The sequence below is a fragment of the Mytilus edulis genome, chromosome 9 (assembly GCF_963676685.1).
Source record: "Mytilus edulis chromosome 9, xbMytEdul2.2, whole genome shotgun sequence".
Taxonomy (NCBI): Eukaryota; Metazoa; Mollusca; class Bivalvia; order Mytilida; family Mytilidae; genus Mytilus; species Mytilus edulis.
This window is the reverse complement of record NC_092352.1, coordinates 59,471,062-59,497,023: the sequence shown is the minus strand read 5'-3', so window position 1 is coordinate 59,497,023 and position 25,962 is coordinate 59,471,062. Positions and strand designations below refer to the sequence as shown.

Genomic DNA, 25,962 nt, shown 5'->3' with positions numbered 1-25,962 from the left:
CCAACACAATTTCTCACGTTTCTTACAAAACTTATATTCTTGTGATGTATTCTTTTGTTGAAAAAAAATGTATAGATATAGATAGATATAGGAAGATGTGGTATGAGTGCCAATGAGACAACTCTCCTCCCAAGTAATAATTCATAAAAGTAAACCATTATAGGTCAAGGTACGACCTGCAACACGGAGCCTTGGCTCACACCGAACAGCAAGTTATAGAGGGCCCCAAAACTACTAGTGTAAAACCAATCAAACGGGAAACCCAACGAGAAACGAAAAACACATATGCACTACATAAACAGACGACATCATGCATTGTAACTTTTAAAGCCAATTAAGTAAAAAAAAAAAATCTGAAAGAACGTGCGATATCATATTAGGAAAATTGATGGTCAAACCATAACAAAAAATCAAGTAAAGAATTTTAAGTATTCAACCTTTATAGCTTGCTGTTCGGTGTGAGCCAAGACTCCGTGTTGAAGGCCATTTTTATTTATTTTCAAATTACAAAGGTTATTCCTGATTAGTATTTTTAATTATTTTATTTAGGCGTTTAGAACCTTTGGTGACCTCACAGTTTAAATTTCTATTATAAGTACGTCGTGAGCAGTGGGCATTACAGACGAACGTTCACCTAATTTTCCCCAGTCAATGAATGGCCATAGCTACACTGTTATGAATTTCATTCTATCTATTTACACTTTTAATTTACATATAACGGTAATGATTGGAAAGGCAATAAAGAATGTAAGAATTAATGCAAACCATTCAGTCATTTCCTATTAAGAGAAGAATCGAAAAGTAATAGAAAGAAAAATATACAAAAAAGAAAAATCAGAAAACTACTGAACTCCGAGAAAAATTCAAAACGGTAAGTCCCTTATTATATGGCAAAATCAAATGATAAAACACATCAAACGAATGGACAACAACTGTGCTCCACGATCGAATCATGTAATGTAACTATTTTTAAGTATTTCATTTTGCGAAAACGAAGAGAAAAAAGGTTTCGTAATTTATACGGAAAGACACTCAAAACGAAGGACACGTCAAAAAAAAAATTGACAATGAGAATATGAATGTTTTGTGAAATGAGTTTTTTTTCTGTACATAAATGTTTCTCTCATATTGGACTTGCAATTTTTAAAGACAGGAATTCATCATTAGTGCCAACTTTAAGCCCAACCACAGAATATGCGCAAGAGATAACTACAGCATGTACAGATGATTTAAATGCAACATCTTTTCCAATTCAGGATGGAAGAACAAAACAACACGGAATAACAAATAGTGAGTGCAATACTCAATGATAGTACACATTCTTGATTTTATAGTCTTATTCAGTACAGTTCTTACCTTTTAGAATGATCAAATTAGTTTTTATATAAAACAATAACGCTAGCATTTACTATATTTAGAACAAGGAAACCAATTAACAAGACCTCAATAATAACTGTGGTATCCATAACTCATGTAATTAGAGATACTAATAAATGTGTCGACAATTCTAACAGGATCATCAAATGAAATAGACATAACAGTTGAGCTACTATCCACCATTTTCGACATTTGAAAATGCCTGTACCAAGTCAGGAATATGACAGTTCTTATCCATTCGTTTTTGATGTGTTTTGTTATTTGATATTGCCATGTGATTATGGACTTTCCGAATTGATTTTCCTCTAAGTTCAGTATTTTTGTGATCTTACTTTTTTCTATCTAATTGAGCATTAAACTAAGAAAAAGTCGTCTTTTTAAAAGTTATTTTTGATGATTAGAGGTATTGTACCTGGTATGTTGTGGTGTTATTCTGAGGAATTATGAATATAATATATGTTTTCAGACGTGAATCACTTTCAATAGAAACGGATGGATCTGTCGTAGAGTTGTCACTTGTTAAGGGTACTTAGTCTGAAAATTGAACCCAAGAGTGTTAGAATTAGATTTTCATGCTGATACATGATTGTCCCTCAAAGGGATTGTAACTCACACCTTTGTTACACAACCACACCAATCGCCCAGACTCATTTTCGGCGTTCTATGCCCTTTGACCACATCCTCTATAAAATATAATTTCAATAGTCGTAGTGTTACCTTGTCTCGTAAGGCGTTTTTATAGATAGAATAGACATAAGACATGTGGTTTAAGCGAATGTAGATGTTATATTATTTTAAAACAATGTATTTTTATTTGTCAGCAATCTGACTCAACATTTTGTATATATACCATATTGGATAACGATTAAATTCATTATACAATCATACAATATGTTATATTATGTGTTCTTGTAATTGCAAAACGTCTATACCAAATGTCATGTCTTGTAGGTATTATCGCTGGTGTTTCAGTTGGAGTTGCTTTATTGCTGATTTTATTAATATTACTCGTGTTAACGTTGATTAGAAAAAGGTAAATGAATTCAATATTTGAACTTATTATATATTTGAATGTTTGACCTTAATGTAAAAAAGTTAATTGCAATTTAAGGCGCAATGCACTTTACCATGGTTACGTATATAACGCATGTGTGTTAATAACTTCTTCTCAATAGGCAAATATCGTAGACAAACATAGCATATCAACAAGGTCGTCATGTTATGGTTGACTCTAGACATTGGCTTTGTAGATTATAAAATTAAATAACTCATTTGATTTTTTTTAATGAGTATTATATTCACTAGCCCAGTTGTCAGCACTTCTGTGTTCACATAAGTTATCATTGATAATGGTCATACATATAAAAACACTGTTTGCCAAACTTTCAATTGTTTGAAACACCAAGGATTTGTATAGTAAGAAGGATTGGAATCTCGCGGTTTATCGTAATCTCTTCCGCGGCGAGACTTTGGTACTCGCCACTATTACTATTACTACTACTCGTCACTTACGATATTGGAACGTGATTTTTTGTACACATGCATCGAGTTGTGTTCTTATTTTTGTCACGTATAGACAATGTTGTAATGGTTAAGGACTTTATTCATTCTTAAACGTAATAATTATTAATTTTCACTCAAGTTTCAATTGACGAAAAAGCATAATTTAACTGTTTTATTTGATGGACATTGTAATGCAATGTGTATAACGGCAGTTGACAATGTGTTTGTATGTTAACTTCTGTAATTTTTTATTTTCAGTCAATTGTCAAAGAAATTTAAAAAAATCTTATTCTTGTAAATTATGTCATTATAGTTATATGCGAATTTGCATCTTCGGAAACTCTTTCAATCTCGGGAAACAGGTGCAAAACATTTTTTGTGGCAAAAAAGAACTGACAACACATTTCAGGACGAATTACTGCATTGCGTTTTATATACATAGTGGCTAGTCATTATCATAAGTTTGGAACAAGTACTGTTAAAGAGGGAACTCACTGGTAAACCCTATAAAACTGCCTCTGCATGTTACTGTAGCCGGTTTCAATCATCATAAACATATATAGGCATAAAAGAAACGTTAGCCAGTGTGTTATAAATTATCAATGCAAGCAAAATTTTTTAATTGTACTAATAACATTACATCTTTAAATGCACTTTTGTTTCTTATCAGAGCACTTTCATCAATTTGTGCATGAATTTGATAGGGCAATTTTATAGTGTCAGCTCTCTGTCATACATGTCATACATGTATAACGGCCTCTCAAGTAGTCAGTCATGGAATTATTCCTAGTTATCATGTATTATTCACGTTTAATACAGAAATTAACTTGAAAAGAGTGACTTGTCATATATCAAAGAAGACTATCTTTTTCTGATTGTACATTGGTACACTTTCATATGAGGTAAGCAACAGCAGTTTACATCAAGTATTAAAACAAAAGTAATACTTTTCTGTTTGTAACTTTCATGCTTGGTAGGTCTAAACTGTAGTGTCTATAGATATTTATCAATAAATGTCTTTGTAAACAGAACTAAAATGTTTCTTGTCTAACAGAAGATACTTTTTGTACAATTTTGCCTTGTATTGACTTTATAGCGCACAGTTACTAATATGCATGTACAACACTGACTTTTGTCTATCAAGGAAAGATTGAATAATTGCTTACTGGTACTTCAACATCATTTGAACTTTGGTGAACTGAGCTGTCTCATTCGATTGACAATCATACCACATCTCTTTACTCTTAGGTCTTAACTTCAAATTTGGTATAAAAACTATTTTTACAATAAATGTCTTTGTTAAGACGTACATGATAGCTATAAAATGGTTATTGTCTAACAGAAGATACTTTTTGTACAATTTTGCCTTGTACATGTATTGATTTTATAGCTCATAATTATGAATATACTGTATAATACATGTAAAACAATTTTTGTCTATCAAGATAAGAAATAACAATAGATTGAATAATTGCTTACATCAACATCATTTGTTTCTTTGGTGAACTGAGCGGTCTCATTCCATTGGCAATCATACCACATCCGGCATCTCTTAACTCTTATGTCTTAACTTCAAATTTGGTATAAAAACAATTTTTTGTGCATGTATTATGTATGGGCTGTTGGTTTCATGTGATAATATTTATCGACCTGCTATGCTGCATGGGTTTTGTTGATGGTGATTGACATACATTCATTGATTCAATCATTGTACATGTAGACTACTAGTTTTTAAAATCTTCATTTGATATTGAATGGATAGTTGTCTCATTTCAATCATATCCCATGTCTCCTTGCTTATTTTACTACACATACATGTACATCGTCAATATACACTCAACACCAAGCAGATTTGAAGTATTAAATGAATCTGGCATGTAATGGAATTTAAAAGAAGATGTTCAATGATTTTTTTTATATTAAAATATAGAAATAATCCAATTTAACCCAGGTATCACATGATCATCTATCAAGTCACTATCAAAGTTCCCTACACACAAAGCGTAGCTTTCAAGTTTAGGTAGAAGAGATTAAATGTTAATGATCCAATGAAACATTGTTGGTATATCCTCCATAAATGATATTCAGAGGAACGTTCTGGTCAAAAGTGGCATTCAGTTGTACACTAGTATTTCTGTTTCTATTTGAAGGCATGCCATATATATCACGTATATATGTTAGTCCACATGATAAGTGCATGAATGGCCAACTGCTGTTTGCACACAACTGCTTAGACTTTTTTGGGGACTTGAATCCTTGTGCCTAGACTTTTCTTCTTAACATTCACCAGTTTGAGCATTTTGGAAAATACTGAAAAAAAGGTGTAATATAGTTACATGTGGCAATAATAATACAATATCATATGGCTTAAACAATTCCAATATCAAATATGTCGTTAACAATAGCAATACTACCTCGAATAATTATATTTGCAAAATGTATGTTAGATTTCTATGGGTTTATGCAAATTCAGGAATAATTTATATTTGTAGCAATGTTTCTATTGTTTTAAAATAAAATATTTTGCAATATTGTAGGATCAAAAGATGTCGCAAACAAACAAAAAATCAAAAATAACAATAAAAGGAATAAATGTTAGATAACAGAATATCCTTTATATATTATATATATAAAACTCTAACTGGACTTGACTGAAGTATAGTTTAGAGCAGTTCGGTCTAGAAAAGATAAAGCTCAGGTACATTTGTAATGCACAGGTTTAAAAAAATTATGATGTCTTGCTATTTTAATTATTTGCTTTGACGCCGTTGCAGGAAAAAATCTTGCAAGGCTATTTTGATTTTTGCTTTGACACCGTTGCAGGAAAACATCTTTCATTGCATTGTTGGATTTGAAGTTGTTGCAGGAAAACATTATTTAGCCTAGCAAAATGCCATAATTAACAGGCATAATAATTAATTGGACTTAAATTTGTAATGCATGTGATATGTGGTATAAACAGATAGAGAAGAAGGGAGTCCATAATAATAACATGCATAATAAAAGGGGGGCAGTGATTTATAATGAAGACCAAAACAGCACTACCCATACATCATTAAAGGCATTAACGTAGATGAGCTGTGTTGGTGTATTATTATTTTGATGTCAGTAAAAATGTACATTCATTTGTACACAATGTATGTTCACAATACCATGATGCTGGTAAACACTGGGCTGAACATTTGAAAATATTACCATCCATGCATTGTCCCTTTCCACATCGGCAAAGGCAAATCTATGGAGTTTTCTATGGAACATGGCTAGTTAAAATTGATGTAAAACTATTTCAAAACACATGGTTTAACGATTTCATTTCGGTATAAACAGGAAGGAAGTATCAGATTATTATGACAACTGGATCCCCTCCCAATTTAGGCCTGGTAAATTGCGATTCATCTGAGAACCACATTCATTTGATGTTTAAAGACAGAAAAGTATCACAATTCCCTTATTTAGCGGTTTGAGCTTTCTTCAATACACTTTATCACCAATGTTTTACGTTTGTAAACATGTTTGAACATTAATCTAGACCAATTGAAGAACTTTATTCATTTTTCCCAAGCCACCCCCATTTTCGCTCCAGAACGCCATTTTTGTTGTAATCAACTCAAAGAAACGTAAAAAAATAGGAAAACTAATGCATCAATCACTACGAAATTTACTCAATACACGAAGAAATCATATATCTATCAGAAAATATAAATTTTATCACTCATCTCCGTTTTTTGAGGAAGGAGTATAAAAATAGAAAATGATGATAGGACCGCCCAATAGGCGGGATAGGGTGAGGTCACTTCGGTCAATATGCAAATTAATTCTATGGAGCCGTGTATTCTTACTGCGATCGTAAAAGTTATTCATAACACCAGAACCATTTTAAACTTCTTATTTCAAGCATAATATTTGATAAATATAGATTGTAGATACTTACATATCGATGTCTATTTGTTTAGGTGATGCAAATGTCAGCCATTTATCAGAGCTAGTTTAGCATTTTCCAGATGCATCACGGGTAATCTCACAAAATCTCGCGCCGCAGAAGATATTATACTACAGTCTATGCAAAAGCCCACGAGATTCCAATCCTTCTTACTATACAAATCCTTGGAAACACTAAAGAGTTTCTAGCCCAAGAAATAGATTATCGTAGCTGTATTTGTCAAATCTCTCGAATTTTGAGTCAGCAATGCTGTTTAACATGTTTAACTTTGTATTTATTTGGACAATTAAACCGATAAGTCTATAACTATTCAATCCAATAACAAATTCAGATTTTGCTAAAAAAAAAACACCATTCATACCGGCTCTAACACTAGCAAACGTTAACATTCATTTGGTTATTAGACTTAAAACGTTACATACTTTATAACAGACCCCCCTCCTTATTATTAGTTTTCCTATTTTTTCGATTAGAAATTGAAAATACCAAAACTTAAAGGATGTATTCTTCTGACGTTTCAGTCTCGTTCAATCTCGTTGAAATCTCGTTCTTGAATTATTTCCAAAACATGTGATACAAGTGGAAAATATCAATGAATTTTAAAAATATTATAATCAAACATCACTCTGTGAAAAAAATGTGTATTTACAATGAAGTTTAATTGTGGAACTGTGGAAAAGTGCACCACCATATGATTTTTTCTTCACCAATTATTTTTTTTACAGTCTTATAAACCCCCCAAAAAACAGGTTTAGAAAAAAGTTAAATTCTAGAAATTTTTGGCTCCTCAAAGGTGTACATCCTTAACTTCAGAATCAATTTACAAAAATGTATGAATAAAAAAAGAAAAACAAATAAGTACAATCGTATATAAGGGCATACCTGCCAACTTTTCAAAATGCCCATGGAGGTTTTGCGTGCAAGATGGCTGTCATAGTCCTAAAATATCTTCAAGGGGTCCTTCAAATACATTTTAATGTTGTTTTTTGGCTCCTCCATACTTTTATAAGCCTCAAGTCATTGTAAATTTAATTATTTTGTTAAAAATTGTGGACAAAATTGCTCTTTCAAAATTTCAATTTGGGAGCCTCCATGGGGGAAATCCCCCGCAAATAGTGACAGTTGGCAGGTATGTAAGGGATTGATATTGATCTGTTTAGTTTCCTGACTAGTGTGGATCTAGCCGTCGATAGCAGCCGGCGTTAATATTCATGAGGCCAGCCTTCAATAATATTCATGAGCCGGCAATAATATTCATGAGATGACTTGCGTTCGAAGAAGTGTTGTTAGAAACTATGAACGATAACTATGATTAAATAACGTTCCTATTTATATGTGATATTACTTCAAACAGGCATGTCAATGGGTGTCTTCTTCGAGGTCCGCGTTTACTAAATTAACTTTTGGTCTTCTTCAAGGACTTCTAGGTCTGCGTCTTTAAATAACATTGTAAATGTAATAAAAATAATGCAAATGCTTCCATAAATATAAAACAAAGTAATGGTCTTTTAACATTCTGTGATAAGAGAAATAATGTAAACTGAAGCAATAACAAGTTGAAATAAATATAATTAAATATAGAAATTTAATGGGACATTACAACAAACAAATAAAGTAAAGAACAGTTCTTATTAAAATTTTGTGATTATTGAATTAATGTAAGCTACAATAAATAAAAAAAATGATTGAATACTAGTATAGAAATTTAGGAATTACAGAGAATTGATGGTCATCGGGGCATTCCATAATTTGTTCAATGTTCGTTGTCTACAAATATAGTCCAATCATGAAACTAAAACATACAATACAGACAGTATTTTCTATTTAAACAGATCAGAAAAAATAGAAACATAGTTAATTGCAGAAATAAAAACAACAGAAAAATAAAAACTGTCAAGTACTATTTCAATGACATATAATTCTTCAAAATTACGGAGACCAATCTCAGTCATTAATCTTAACATTAACAATTTATATCATTGCCTTTAAAATGGCCCATAGCACTTATGCCCTAAACCCGTACGAGTTAGTCAGGAAAGGATAAGGGGGGGGGGGGGTACCCTGGTATATCACAAATTCGAAATAACTATTGCCGGCTGGCCAAACGAAGAGATTCTCCACGTGGGCAATAATACCAGAGGAAGAGGTACTTATTGCCTTTAAAATGGCTCTTAGCACTTGTACCCTAGACCCGTACGAGTTTGTCAGTAGAGAGTTAAAAGGGGGGATATGGTATTCCGGTTTACAACGAATTCGAACTGAACTATTGCCGGCTGGCCAAACTAAGAGATTCTCCACATCGACAATCATACCAGAGGTAGAGGTTGGTATTGCCTATAAAATTGCCCAGAGCACTTATGCCCTAGACCCGTACGAGTTAGTCTGGAAAGGATAAGGGGGGTACCCTGGTATATCACAAATTCTAAAATGAACTATTGCCGGCTGGCCAAATAAAGAGATTCTCCACGTGGGCAATGATACCAGAGGAAGAGGTACTTATTGCCTTTAAAATGGCCCATAGCACTTATACCCTAGACCCGTACGAGTTTGTCAGTAGAGGGTTCAAAGGGGGATATGGTGTCCCGGATACAACGAATTCGAACTGAACTATTGCCGGCTGGCCAAACTAAGAGATTCTCCACATCGACCATTATACCAGAGGTAGAGGTTGGTATTGCCTCTAAAATGGCCTATAGCACTTATGCCCTAGACCCGTACGAGTTAGTCAGAAAAGGATAAGGGGGGTACCCTGGTATATCACAAATTCGAAAATGAACTATTGCCGGCTGGCCAAACGAAGAGATTCTCCACGTGGGCAATGATACCAGAGGAAGAGGTACTTATTGCCTTTAAAATGGCCCATAGCACTTATACCCTAGACCCGTACGAGTTTGTCAGTAGAGGGTTCAAAGGGGGATATGGTGTCCCGGATACAACGAATTCGAACTGAACTATTGCGGCTGGCCAAACTAAGAGATTCTCCACATTGACCATTATACCAGAGGTAGAGGTTGGTATTGCCTCTAAAATGGCTCATAGCACTTATACCCTAGACCCGTACGAGTTTATCAGTAGAGGGTTCAAAGGGGGATATGGTGTCCCGGATACAACGAATTCGAACTGAACTATTGCCGGCTGGCCAAACTAAGAGATTCTCCACATCGACCATTATACCAGAGGTAGAGGTTGGTATTGCCTCTAAAGTGGTCCATAGCACTTATGCCCTAGACCCGTACGAGTTAGTCAGAAAAGGATAAGGGGGGTACCCTGGTATATCACAAATTCGAAAATGAACTATTGCCGGCTGGCCAAACGAAGAGATTCTCCACGTGGGCAATGATACCAGAGGAAGAGGTACTTATTGCCTTTAAAATGGCCCATAGCACTTATACCCTAGACCCGTACGAGTTTGTCAGTTGAGGGTTCAAAGGGGGGGTATGGTATCCCGGATACAACGAATTCGAACTGAACTATTGCCGGCTGGACAAACTAAGAGATTCTCCACATCGACCATTATACCAGAGGTAGAGGTTGGTATTGCCTCTAAAATGGCCTATAGCACTTATGCCCTAGACCCGTACGAGTTAGTCAGAAAAGGATAAGGGGGGGGGTACCCTGGTATATCACAAATTCGAAAATGAACTATTGCCGGCTGGCCAAACGAAGAGATTCTCCACGTGGGCAATGATACCAGAGGAAGAGGTACTCATTGCCTTTAAAATGGCCCATAGCACTTATACCCTAGACCCGTACGAGTTTGTCAGTAGAGGGTTCAAAGGGGGGATATGGTATCCCGGATACAACGAATTCGAACTGAACTATTGCCGGCTGGCCAAACTAAGAGATTCTCTACATCGACCATTATACCAGAGGTAGATGTTGGTATTGCCTCTAAAATGGCCTATAGCACTTATGCCCTAGACACGTACGAGTTAGTCAGAAAAGGATAAGGGGGGTACCCTGGTATATCACAAATTCGAAAAAGAACTATTGCCGGCTGGCCAAACGAAGAGATTCTCCATGTGGGCAATGATACCAGAGGAAGAGGTACTTATTGCCTTTAAAATGGCTCATAGCACTTATACCCTAGACCCGTACGAGTTTATCAGTAGAGGGTTCAAAGGGGGATATGGTGTCCCGGATACAACGAATTCGAACTGAACTATTGCCGGCTGGCCAAACTAAGAGATTCTCCACATCGACCATTATACCAGAGGTAGAGGTTGGTATTGCCTCTAAAATGGTCCATAGCACTTATGCCCTAGACCCGTACGAGTTAGTCAGAAAAGGATAAGGGGGGTACCCTGGTATATCACAAATTCGAAAATGAACTATTGCCGGCTGGCCAAACGAAGAGATTCTCCACGTGGGCAATGATACCAGAGGAAGAGGTACTTATTGCCTTTAAAATGGCCCATAGCACTTATACCCTAGACCCGTACGAGTTTGTCAGTTGAGGGTTCAAAGGGGGGGTATGGTATCCCGGATACAACGAATTCGAACTGAACTATTGCCGGCTGGCCAAACTAAGAGATTCTCCACATCGACCATTATACCAGAGGTAGAGGTTGGTATTGCCTCTAAAATGGCCTATAGCACTTATGCCCTAGACCCGTACGAGTTAGTCAGAAAAGGATAAGGGGGGGGGGTACCCTGGTATATCACAAATTCGAAAATGAACTATTGCCGGCTGGCCAAACGAAGAGATTCTCCACGTGGGCAATGATACCAGAGGAAGAAGTACTTATTGCCTTTAAAATGGCCCATAGCACTTATACCCTAGACCCGTACGAGTTTGTCAGTAGAGGGTTCAAAGGGGGGATATGGTATCCCGGATACAACGAATTCGAACTGAACTATTGCCGGCTGGCCAAACTAAGAGATTCTCCACATCGACCATTATACCAGAGGTAGAGGTTGGTATTGCCTCTAAAATGGTCCATAGCACTTATGCCCTAGACCCGTACGAGTTAGTCAGAAAAGGATAAGGGGGGTACCCTGGTATATCACAAATTCGAAAATAAACTATTGCCGGCTGGCCAAACGAAGAGATTCTCCACGTGGGCAATGATACCAGCGGAAGAGGTACTTATTGCCTTTAAAATGGCTCATAGCACTTATACCCTAGACCCGTACGAGTTTATCAGTAGAGGGTTCAAAGGGGGATATGGTGTCCCGGATACAACGAATTCGAACTGAACTATTGCCGGCTGGCCAAACTAAGAGATTCTCCACATCGACCATTATACCAGAGGTAGAGGTTGGTATTGCCTCTAAAATGGTCCATAGCACTTATGCCCTAGACCCGTACGAGTTAGTCAGAAAAGGATAAGGGGGGTACCCTGGTATATCACAAATTCGAAAATGAACTATTGCCGGCTGGCCAAACGAAGAGATTCTCCACGTGGGCAATGATACCAGAGGAAGAGGTACTTATTGCCTTTAAAATGGCCCATAGCACTTATACCCTAGACCCGTACGAGTTTGTCAGTTGAGGGTTCAAAGGGGGGGTATGGTATCCCGGATACAACGAATTCGAACTGAACTATTGCCGGCTGGCCAAACTAAGAGATTCTCCACATCGACCATTATACCAGAGGTAGAGGTTGGTATTGCCTCTAAGTGGCCTATAGCACTTATGCCCTAGACCCGTACGAGTTAGTCAGAAAAGGATAAGGGGGGGGGGTACCCTGGTATATCACAAATTCGAAAATGAACTATTGCCGGCTGGCCAAACGAAGAGATTCTCCACGTGGGCAATGATACCAGAGGAAGAGATACGTATTGCCTTTAAAATGGCCCATAGCACTTATACCCTAGACCCGTACGAGTTTGTCAGTAGAGGGTTCAAAGGGGGGATATGGTATCCCGGATACAACGAATTCGAACTGAACTATTGCCGGCTGGCCAAACTAAGAGATTCTCCACATCGACCATTATACCAGAGGTAGAGGTTGGTATTGCCTCTAAAATGGTCCATAGCACTTATGCCCTAGACCCGTACGAGTTAGTCAGAAAAGGATAAGGGGGGTACCCTGGTATATCACAAATTCGAAAATGAACTATTGCCGGCTGGCCAAACGAAGAGATTCTCCACGTGGGCAATGATACCAGAGGAAAAGGTACTTATTGCCTTTAAAATGGCCCATAGCACTTATACCATAGACCCGTACGAGTTTGTCAGTAGAGGGTTCAAAGGGGGGATATGGTATCCCGGATACAACGAATTCGAACTGAACTATTGCCGGCTGGACAAACTAAGAGATTCTCCACATCGACCATTATACCAGAGATAGAGGTTGGTATTGCCTCTAAAATGACCCATAGCACTTATGCCCTAGACCCGTACGAGTTAGTCAGAAAAGGATAAGGGGGTACCCTGCTATATCACAAATTCGAAAATGAACTATTGCCGGCTGGCCAAACAAAGAGATTCTCCAAGTGGGCAATGATACCAGAGAAAGAGGTACTTATTGCCTTTAAAATAGTCTATAGCACTTATACCCTAGACCCGTACGAGTTTGTCAGTAGAGGGTTCAAAGGGGGGATTTGGTATCCCGGATACAACGAATTCGAACTGAACTATTGCCGGCTGGCCAAACTAAGAGATTCTCCACATCGACCATTATACCAGAGGTAGAGGTTGGTATTGCCTCTAAAATGGCCCATAGCACTTATGCCCTAGACCCGTACGAGTTAGTCAGAAAAGGATAAGGGGGGTACCCTGGTATATCAAAAATTCGAAAATGAACTATTGCCGGCTGGCCAAACGAAGAGATTCTCCACGTGGGCAATGATACCAGAGGAAGAGGTACTTATTGCCTTTAAAATGGCACAGAGCACTTATACCATAGACCCGTACGAGTTTGTCAGTAGAGGGTTCAAAGGGGGGATATGGTATCCCGGATACAACGAATTCGAACTGAACTATTGCCGGCTGGACAAACTAAGAGATTCTCCACATCGACCATTATACCAAAGGTAGAGGTTGGTATTGCCTCTAAAATGACCCATAGCACTTATGCCCTAGACCCGTACGAGTTAGTCAGAAAAGGATAAGGGGGTACCCTGCTATATCACAAATTCGAAAATGAACTATTGCCGGCTGGCCAAACAAAGAGATTCTCCAAGTGGGCAATGATACCAGAGGAAGAGGTACTTATTGCCTTTAAAATAGTCCATAGCACTTATTCCCTAGACCCGTACGAGTTTGTCAGTAGAGGGTTCAAAGGGGGGATTTGGTATCCCGGATACAACGAATTCGAACTGAACTATTGCCGGCTGGCCAAACTAAGAGATTCTCCACATCGACCATTATACCAGAGGTAGAGGTTGGTATTGCCTCTAAAATGGCCCATAGCACTTATGCCCTAGACCCGTACGAGTTAGTCAGAAAAGGACAAGGGGGGTACCCTGGTATATCACAAATTCGAAAATGAACTATTGCCGGCTGGCAAAACGAAGAGATTCTCCACGTGGGCAATGATACCAGAGGAAGAGGTACTTATTGCCTTTAAAATGGCCTATAGCACTTATACCCTAGACCTGTACGAGTTTGTCAGTAGAGGGTTCAAAGGGGGGATATGGTATCCCGGATACAAAGAATTCGAACTGAACTATTGCCGGCTGGCCAAACTAAGAGATTCTCCACATCGACCATTATACCAGAGGTAGAGGTTGGTATTGCCTCTAAAATGGCCCATAGCACTTATGCCCTAGACCCGTACGACTTAGTCAGAAAAGGATAAGGGGGTACCCTGGTATATCACAATTTCGAAAATGAACTATTGCCGGTGGCCAAACGAAGAGATTATCCACGTGGGCAATGATACCAGAGGAAGAGGTACTTATTGCCTTTAAAATGGCCCATATCACTTATACCCAAGACCCGTGCAAATTGTCAGTAGAGGGTTCAAAGGGGGGATATGGTATCCCGGATACAACGAATTCGAACTGAACTTTTGCCGGCTGGCCAAACTAAGAGATTCTCCACATCGACCATTATACCAGAGGTAGAGGTTGGTATTGCCTCTAAAATGGTCCATAGCACTTATGCCCTAGACCCGTACGAGTTAGTCAAAAAAGGATAAGGGGGGTACCCTGGTATATCACAAATTCGAAAATGAACTATTGCCGGTTGGCCAAACGAAGAGATTCTCCACGTGGGCAATGATACCAGAGGAAGAGGTACTTATTGCCTTTAAAATGGCCCATAGCACTTGTATCCTAGACCCGTACGAGTTTGTCAGTAGAAGGTTAAAAGGGGGGATATGGTATTCTGGTTTACAACGAATTCGAACTGAACTATTGCCGGCTGACCAAACTAAGAAATTCTCCACATCGACCATCATACCAGAGGTAGAGGTTGGTATGGCCTATAAAATGGCCCAGAGCACTTATGCCCTAGACCCGTACGAGTTAGTCTGGAAAGGATAAGGAGGGTACCCTGGTATATAACAAATTCTAAAATGAACTATTGCCGGCTGACCAAACTAAGGTATTCTCCACATTGACCATCATACCAGAGGAAGCGGTTGGTATTGCCTATAAAATGGCTCAGAGCACTTATGCCCTAGACCCGTACGAGTAAGTCTGGAAAGGATAAGGGGAGTACCCTGGTATATCACAAATTCTAAAATGAACTATTGCCGGCTGGCCAAACGAGGAGATTATCCACGTGGGCAATTATACCAGAGGAAGATGTACTTATTGCCTTTAAAATGGCCCAAGCATTTGTACCCTAGACCCGTACGAGCTTGTCAGTAGAAGGCTAAAAGGGGGGATATGGTATTCCGGTTTACAACGAATTCGAACTGAACTATTGCCGGCTGGCCAAACTAAGAGATTCTCCACATCGACCATTATACCAGAGGTAGAGGTTGGTATTGCCTCTAAAATGGTCCATAGCACTTATGCCCTAGACCCGTACGAGTTAGTCAGAAAAGGATAAGGGGGGTACCCTGGTATATCACAAATTCGAAAATGAACTATTGCCGGCTGGCCAAACGAAGAGATTCTCCACGTGGGCAATGATACCAGAGGAAGAGGTACTTATTGCCTTTAAAATGGCCTATAGCACTTATACCCTAGACCCGTACGAGTTTGTCAGTAGAGGGTTCAAAGGGGGGATATGGTATCCCGGATACAACGAATTCGAACTGAACTATTGCCGGCTGGCCAAACTAAGGGATTCTCCACATCGACCATTATACCAGAGGTAGAGGTTGGTATTGCCTCTAAAATGGCCCATAGCACTTATGCCCTAGACCCGTACGAGTTAGTCAGAAAAGGATAAGGGGGGTACCCTGGTATATCACAAATTCTAAAATGAACTATTGCCGGCTGGCCAAACGAAGAGATTCTCCACGTGGGCAATGATACCAGAGGAAGAGGTACTTATTGCCTTTAAAATGGCCCATATCACTTATACCCTAGACCCGTGCGAAATTGTCAGTAGAGGGTTCAAAGGGGGGATATGGTATCCCGGATACAACGAATTCGAACTGAACTATTGCCGGCTGGCCAAACTAAGAGATTCTCCACATCGACCATTATACCAGAGGTAGAGGTTGGTATTGCCTCTAAAATGGTCCATAGCACTTATGCCCTAGACCCGTACGAGTTAGTCGAAAAAGGATAAAGGGGGTACCCTGGTATATCACAAATTCGAAAATGAACTATTGCCGGCTGGCCAAACGAAGAGATTCTCCACGTGGGCAATGATACCAGAGGAAGAGGTACTTATTATTGCCTTTAAAATGGCCCATAGCACTTGTACCCTAGACCCGTACGAGTTTGTCAGTAGAAGGTTAAAAGGGGGGATATGGTATTCTGGTTTACAACGAATTCGAACTGAACTATTGCCGGCTGGCCAAACTAAGAAATTCTCCACATCGACCATCATACCAGAGGTAGAGGTTGGTATGGCCTATAAAATGGCCCAGAGCACTTATGCCCTAGACCCGTACGAGTTAGTCTGGAAAGGATAAGGAGGGTACCCTGGTATATCACAAATTCTAAAATGAACTATTGCCGGCTGATCAAACTAAGGTATTCTCCACATCGACCATCATACCAGAGGTAGCGGTTGGTATTGCCTATAAAATGGCTCAAAGCACTTATGCCCTAGACCCGTACGAGTAAGTCTGGAAAGGATAAGGGGGGTACCCTGGTATATCACAAATTCTAAAATGAACTATTGCCGGCTGGCCAAACGAGGAGATTATCCACGTGGGCAATTATACCAGAGGAAGATGTACTTATTGCCTTTAAAATGACTCATAGCATTTGTACCCTAGACCCGTACGAGTTTGTCAGTAGAAGGCTAAAAGGGGGGATATGGTATTCCGGTTTACAACGAATTCGAACTGAACTATTACCGGCTGGCCAAACTAAGAGATTCTCCACATCGACCATCATACCAGAGGTAGAGGTTGGTATTGCCTATAAAATGGCCCAGAGCACTTATGCCCTAGACCCGTACGAGTTAGTCAGGAAAGGATAAGGGGGATACCCTGGTATATCACAAATTCGAAAATGAACTATTGCCGGCTGGCCAAACGAAGAGATTCTCCACGTGGGCAATGATACCAGAGGAAGAGGTACTTATTGCCTTTAAAATGGCTCATAGCACTTGTACCCTAGACCCGTACGAGTTTGTCAGTAGAAGGCTAAAAGGGGGATATGGTATCCCGGTTTACAACGAATACGAACTGAACTATTGCCGGCTGGCCAAACTAAGAGATTCTCCACATCGACCATCATTCCAGAGGTAGAGGTTGGTATTGCCTATAAAATGGCCCAGAGCACTTATGCCCTAGACCCGTACGAGTTAGTCTGGAAAGGATAAGGGGGGTACCCTGGTATATATGAACTATTGCCGGCTGGCCAAATGAAGAGATTCTCCACGTGGGCAATGATACCAGAGGAAGAGGTACTTATTGCCATAAAAATGGCTCTTAGCACTTGTACCCTAGACCCGTACGAGTTTGTCAGTAGAGGGTTAAAAGGGGGGATATTGTATTCCGGTTTACAACGAATTCGAACTGAACTATTGCCGGCTGGACAAACTAAGAGATTCTCCACATCGACCATCATACCAGAAGTAGAGGTTGGTATTGCCTATAAAATGGCCCAGAGCACTTATGCCCTAGACCCGTACGAGTTAGTCTGGAAAGAATAAGGGGGGTACCCTGGTATATCACAAAGTCTAAAATGAACTATTGCCGGCTGACCAAACGAAGAGATTCTCCACGTGGGCAATAATACCACAGGAAGAGGTACTTCTTGCCTTTAAAATGGCCTAGAGCACTTGTACCCTAGACCCGTACGAGTTTGTCAGTAGAGGGTTAAAAGGGGGGATATGGTATTCCGGTTTACAACGAATTCGAACTGAACTATTGCCGGCTGGCCAAACTAAGAGATTCTCCACATCAACCATCATACCAGAGGTAGAGGTTGGTATTGCCTATAAAATGGTCCATAGCACTTATGCCCTAGACCCGTACGAGTTAGTCAGGAAAGGATAAGGGGGTACCCTGGTTTATCACAAATTCGAAAATGAACTATTGCCGGCTGGCCAAACGAAGAGATTCTCCACGTGGGCAATGATACCAGAGGAAGAGGTACTTATTGCCTTTAAAATGGCTCATAGCACTTGTACCCTAGACCCGTACGAGTTTGTCAGTAGAAGGCTAAAAGGGGGATATGGTATCCCGGTTTACAACGAATACGAACTGAACTATTGCCGGCTGGCCAAACTAAGAGATTCTCCACATCGACCATCATTCCAGAGGTAGAGGTTGGTATTGCCTATAAAATGGCCCAGAGCACTTATGCCCTAGACCCGTACGAGTTAGTCTGGAAAGGATAAGGGGGGTACCCTGGTATATATGAACTATTGCCGGCTGGCCAAATGAAGAGATTCTCCACGTGGGCAATGATACCAGAGGAAGAGGTACTTATTGCCATAAAAATGGCTCTGAGCACTTGTACCCTAGACCCGTACGAGTTTGTCAGTAGAGGGTTAAAAGGGGGGATATTGTATTCCGGTTTACAACGAATTCGAACTGAACTATTGCCGGCTGGACAAACTAAGAGATTCTCCACATCGACCATCATACCAGAAGTAGAGGTTGGTATTGCCTATAAAATGGCCCAGAGCACTTATGCCCTAGACCCGTACGAGTTAGTCTGGAAAGGATAAGGGGGGTACCCTGGTATATCACAAAGTCTAAAATGAACTATTGCCGGCTGACCAAACGAAGAGATTCTCCACGTGGGCAATAATACCACAGGAAGAGGTACTTATTGCCTTTAAAATGGCTCAGAGCACTTGTACCCTAGAACCGTACGAGTTTGTCAGTAGAGGGTTAAAAGGGGGGATATGGTATTCCGGTTTACAACGAATTCGAACTGAACTATTGCCGGCTGGCCAAACTAAGAGATTCTCCACATCAACCATCATACCAGAGGTAGAGATTGGTATTGCCTATAAAATGGTCCATAGCACTTATGCCCTAGACCCGTACGAGTTAGTCAGGAAAGGATAAGGGGGTACCCTGGTTTATCACAAATTCGAAAATGAACTATTGCCGGCTGGCCAAACGAAGAGATTCTCCACGTGGGCAATGATACCAGAGGAAGAGGTACTTATTGTCTTTAAAATGGCCCATGAAAATTATATCCTAGACCCGTACGAGTTTGTCAGTAGAGGGTTCAAAGGGGGGATATGGTATCCCGGATACAACGAATTCGAACTGAACTATTGCCGGCTGGCCAAACTAAGAGATTCTCCACATCGACCATCATACCAGAGGTAGAGGTTGGTATTGCCTATAAAATGACTCAGAGCACTTATGCCCTAGACCCGTACGAGTAAGTCTGGAAAGGATAAGGGGGGTACCCTGGTATATCACAAATTCTAATATGAACTATTGCCGGCTGGCCAAACGAGGAGATTCTCCACGTGGGCAAAGATACCAGAGGAAGATGTACTTATTGTCTTTAAAATGGCCCATAGCATTTGTACCCTAGACCCGTACGAGTTTGTCAGTAGAAGGCTAAAAGGGGGATATGGTATCCCGGTTTACAACGAATACGAACTGAACTATTGCCGGCTGGCCAAACTAAGAGATTCTCCACATCGACCATCATTCCAAAGGTAGAGGTTGGTATTGCCTATAAAATGGCCCAGAGAATTTATGCCCTAGACCCGTACGAGTTAGTCTGGAAAGGATAAGGGGGGTACCCTGGTATATATGAACTATTGCCGGCTGGCCAAATGAAGAGAGTCTCCACGTGGGCAATGATACCAGAGGAAGAGGTACTTATTGCCATAAAAATGGCTCTTAGCACTTGTACCCTAGACCCGTACGAGTTTGTCAGTAGAGGGTTAAAAGGGGGGATATGGTATTCCGGTTTACAACGAATTCGAACTGAACTATTGCCGGCTGGACAAACTAAGAGATTCTCCACATCGACCATCATACCAGAAGTAGAGGTTGGTATTGCCTATAAAATGGCCTAGAGCACTTATGCCCTAGACCCGTACGAGTTAGTCTGGAAAGGATAAGGGGGGTACCCTGGTATATCACAAAGTCTAAAATGAACTATTGCCGGCTGACCAAACGAAGAGATTCTCCACGTGGGCAATGATGCCACAGGAAGAGGTACTTATTGCCTTTAAAATGGCTCAGAGCACTTGTACCCTAGACCCGTACGAGTTTGTCAGTAGAGGGTTAAAAGGGGGGATATGGTATTCCGGTTTACAACGAATTCGAACTGAACTATTGCCGGCTGGCCAAACTAAGAGATTCTCCACATCAACCTTCATACCAGAGGTAGAGGTTGGTATTGCCTATAAAATGGTCCATAGCACTTATGCCCTAGACCCGTACGAGTTAGTCAGGAAAGGATAAGGGGGTACCCTGGTTTATCACAAATTCGAAAATAAACTATTGCCGGCTGGCCAAACGAAGAGATTCTCCACGTGGGCAATGATACCAGAGGAAAAGGTACTTATTGTCTTTAAAATGGCCCATGAAAATTATATCCTAGACCCGTACGAGTTTGTCAGTAGAGGGTTCAAAGGGGGATATGGTATATCGGATACAACGAATTCGAACTGAACTATTGTCGGCTGGCCAAACTAAGAGATTCTCCACGTGGGCCATTATACCAGTGGTAGAGGTAGGCATTTCCTCTAAAATGGCCCATAACAATCATGCCCTAGACCTGTGCAAATTTGTCAGCAGACGGTTTAAAGGGGGATATAGTATCCCGGTGTACAACGAAGTCAAAATGAAATATTGCCAGCTGACCGACTAAGATAAACTAAACGTGGACCATATTAGCAGAGGTAGAGGTAGCCATTGCCTTTAAGATGGGCCATAGCACTAACCCTGATTGCGTTGTCAAACATATCAGATGTATGGAATAATGTTGCCTCGAAAATTACCCATGGTTCTTATGTCCTAGACCCGTACCTGTTGAACAGCAAAGGGAAGTACTCTTGTATATCACAAAGACCAAACTAAGAGTTTCTCCTTGTGGGCTAACAAAAAGATTAGCGTAGGTGTTTTCTCTAAAAAGGCCCATGTATCGTATATCATAGATCCGTACGTATTGGTAGGAAAAGGGTAAGGGAAGTACTCTTGTATATCAAAATATTCAAACATACTTTTACTTGCTGGTCATTTTAAAGGTAATTAGTACCTTGACCTCTGTATCATGGTCCACGCGGAGAATCTTTTAGTTTGACAAGTCGTCAATAGTTCAATTCGACTTTGAGATATATAAAGGTGCCCATCTTTCTCTTTGCTGACTAGGTCGTACGGTCTAGGGTATAGTAGTATGGGTCATTTTAGAGGCAATTCCTATTTCTTCCTTTGATATAATGACCCACGTGGAGAATTTCTTAATTTGGCCATCCGGCAATAGTTTTTTTCGACTTCGTGATGAATCGGAGTACCACAACCCTTGTTATCCCCTCCTGACATACTCGTACGGGTCTAGGACATAAGAACTATGGGCCATTATACAACTACTACATATACCTCTTGTGTCATGACCCATGTGGAAAATGTCTTGGTTTGGCCAGCTGGCAATAGTTCATTTCGACTTTGTGATATATAAAGGTACCAACCTTTCCTGGCTAAGTCGTACGAGTCTAGGGCATTAAAGATTTTTGTCATTTTTGAGGCAATGGATACCTCTCCCTCTGATATAATGACTCGTGTGAATAATTCTTTCTATTCAAGCTCTAATGTCAACATGTCACACATGTTACAATGAATATGGGCAGCGAGAACGTTGCGTTTGTGATTTTGCTCTTAACATACTTGGGCCGCACATGAATTACTTTAAAATAAATGAAAGTGATCACAACATTAATTATTAAAGTTCTAATAAAATAAATTACTAGTAAAATTTTAAAGTTTATATGTAAAATATTTAACAGCCCACGGTTTAAATTCATTTTAATGTCCATATGCTAATCACACGTTATCATTTTACTTTTCACGATTTATATTTAACACATGTTAGTCTATGTTTTTATTTTCGTCTTTTCCTCACTCTGAGCTGCTATATTTTCAAGTTCCAAAGAATTCAAGTTTGATGATTGGTCTAGATATCAAACCAGTTTTTGTTCGAATTATGGCTGATCGTGTAAGTCCATCTTTGCCGTAAAAAAATTTGTCACTGATCGCCAAAGTCCAATTTACTCTATATAGCTAGATACATAGTCCTGAATCTGAACTACATATTTCCGACGTTAATGTTCTATGTGTTTCGATCTGTGTATCGGTAATATTTCCTAAGCGAATTTATGTATTCCTGCTTCCATCTTTTTATGTAGTTTTTAAGAATTAATGAAAGAAACTTCGATTGTCTAGCCAGTTACTGGTTCATGCGTAGTGTCTTTGGTTCCTGGTTGTAAACTACAGTCTTTAAGGCCGTTATACGGTAGCGTCTTGGTCCGTTTTCAATATAATAAATGTGACGGAGTAAGGGGTTCGTCGTCCGCGTTTGATCCGATGAAACGTATGTTAGTGGGCGATCACTGAGTAAACGTTCTACTTCAGTCATTATCGTGTTGAGTGTTTTATTGTCCATATGTGCTCGTTTAATGCAGTTTTTCGTTATTCCTCTCAATCTCTCCCACCATCCACCGAACAAAATCGTTCCATAAGGATTAAGCTTCTCGGTTACATGATGATTTTGATAAATGTTCAATTTCTTATGCTCTCGCATCATACAAATCATTTACAAATACTAAACGTGATGCATGGAAGAAGTCTAACAAAGCTCTTTGTTAATTAAAGCTCGATATAATATTGTCAACATAAAAGTATTTCTTTAACATTGCTGTCCAGTCTGTTGAATTGCAGTCAAATGTTTACGTATAACAGCATTTAGGATAAACGGAGAGAAGGTTGCTCCAAATTATACTGACTTGAATCTGTTTGCGGTTAGTTGACTATTTGGGTCATCCGGGTTACTACGCATAAGAGAATCTGGTAACATCACGATCCTCTTCATCCAGCCCATAATAAGTAAGGCTTTTTCTATACCTGTCGAGACGGCGTATTTGTGCATTCTAAATCGGAGAAAAATTCCGGTTAAATCATTAAAGTTTGGCCAAAGATCCATCAAACAATCATTAAAGCTTAGATTAATAGGTGAAGGTTTGCAGCTACAGTCAAATACAATTCTGATTGGCGTGGTTGACGACTTTTTACGGAAATGATGGTGCGGTATGGAATGAACAATTGTTTTGGCTGATCGTTCATCAACTCTCTCGATAAATCTACGTTTTTCTTGTTCATTAATAATTTTTCCGTTTTTCTGTAAAAGTGTAAGTTCACGATTAAGACGCTTAAGACATTTTCTGTTCTCCGTTATTCAATACTTCTGTTGTCTAGTAAGGTGTGGTGTTCCTCCTTACAAGGTAACTTATCAACATATCTTTATGTTTCCATATGGTAACCTCTACCATTTGATTTATATACATCTTGGAATTGTCTGTTTTCAGATTTGTTGTCACTATTATTTATACTAGCAGCTTCAACTTCCATAAATTTCTCCATTATAAAAGTTCTACTCTTTAACTTTGTGACCTACTAATATGTTCATCATTGACGTAAGTGTGTGATCTGGATTTGCAGGTATTCAATTGATTGTGCCGGACAGAAGGTAACGGATTTCCGACTTGGCGGTAGTAGGTCCTGTTCCTCATACTATTCTATCATCGACAATTGACCAGTAATAATCGAATTAGATATAATTCAATAGAGAATCTCCAACCATTGGGTCATGTGAGACCGGATGGTCTAATTGCAAGCCAAACAAATACTTTAAATTTGTTATATTACGTACATTAGTCTTCATTGGTACAGCTATTTCTGGTACAATCAAAACGTTGATAGGTAATTTGCCGTTGTCTGTGCCATCATTTGTGTCACAAAATCCTGACAAGTTTATGGTCTTCTGTCTGGTAATTGTCAAATCAAGCTCTGTAGCTTATTTTTCTGTGATGAGGGCATCTGTGCGCCCTTGTCAAATAATGTGTTTGTGTAAGTACATTGAATGCCCGAACTTACTTGCGCTACGACAGTTTTTAGTCTGTGTCTGTGAGTGAAGAACTGTACCCGTTTTCTTCGCGTTGTGTTGTGTTTACTGAATTGTGTTACTAGTAATATATTCATTAGTGTTACTCTGTTTTTCATCTTTTTAACCTCGTCTTTGCATAAACTAGTATGCTGCTTTATTTTACATTTCCTGCAACTTTTGTGTGATTTGCAATCAGCTATTTTGGGGGTCAAAGACAGTTAAAACATAAACGATGCTGTTTTACAACAGAAATATTTGCTGTTTGATCAATTATCTTAGTGCAATTAACGGGAACATGTGATTCGTTACAAAAGTACACATGATTTTACGTTTATTTGTGTTGATTTATTTTGTACGTACCTTTGCATTGGTGTGAAATGCTGCTGTAGTGGTTTAAGTTTCCGTATGATCAGAGGAATTGCCTCTCTCCATAATGTTGAGTTCTTGAGATAGTATATGTAGTAGTTCATTTAATTGCCAACTATTTGATTCATGGTGTCTTGTAAGATTTATGCGTACGTCCCCGGTAACTTTTTCAATATGATAGGGACCAACAATGGGTCATAAGTATTCTCTGTCTGACCAAGGGATTCTAAACCACGTACATATGTTTCAATTTTGTCGTAAAAAATAACGTAAGCTCTTGTATGAAGGTATGTAAAATTATGCATTCATGTACGTTTGCGTGATGTTGCGAACTTGTGGCATTTGTGTTTAGCGTTGATGTTTGATGTTGATAAATTTTGCTATTGGCTGTATTTTTTTTCTAAATTAAATAAATAATAATCAGAGTTAACGATTTCTGTTTCGAAGGTTATTGGAATCAACAAGTTTTGTGCCGCTCTCCCCATTTTTCGTCGAATTTCTGGAATATTCCGGAGACGGCACTACTATGTCCTGCTAGTATCGATTTCAGCTGTAAATTCATCCTGGTCACTTGACACCAATATCGTTAAGAGGTTCACTTGACACCAATATCGTTAAGAGGTTACATCGGACAACTATATAGCTAACAATAACAAAAGTCAATAGAATGTATGTATATCTATTTTGACTCTAATGTCAACACGTGACACTTACGTAACATTACAATGATTAACAACAGCGAAAACTTGATCAATTACTCCTTAACATATTGTCTAAGTATCGGTACCCAATACGATTGTAATACGTAAGTAAGCGTAGCATTGAGTCCGAATTAAGTGAACGCTCGTGTGCGTCTGTCACTATCAGTTTGTTAAGTAAATGATTCGCAGGTAATAAATACCGAAATTTGGTATTCTCTAAAATGATTCCGCTGTGAATCCTTCCATTGCATCTCAAAAAGCTACCGTCATCTATGAAGAGTCACAATTGTCTAGTGCTAGGATATTGCCTTGTGTTTTTATCTCAGATGTTTGGTATATCGGTATCTTGGTAGTTAAATATGAACCGCTGAACGTAAGCAGTTACTCAAATCACTTTCCTGAAAATTTCAATATTTCCAATTGTCTATAACGTTACTGATATCATAGTGATCAGTATGAACT

General features: G+C 39.2%; 1 protein-coding gene across 1 annotated transcript in view; it reads left to right on the top strand.

Moving 5' to 3' along the window:
- Nucleotides 1-25,962, top strand: part of LOC139488682 (uncharacterized) — a 49,959-nt gene that overhangs the window by 7,554 nt on the left and 16,443 nt on the right. The window contains exons 4-5 of the mRNA XM_071274493.1: nt 1,150-1,290; nt 2,329-2,410. Of these exons, the coding sequence (XP_071130594.1) occupies nt 1,150-1,290; nt 2,329-2,410 (223 nt within the window). The remainder of the gene's footprint in view (nt 1-1,149; nt 1,291-2,328; nt 2,411-25,962) is intronic.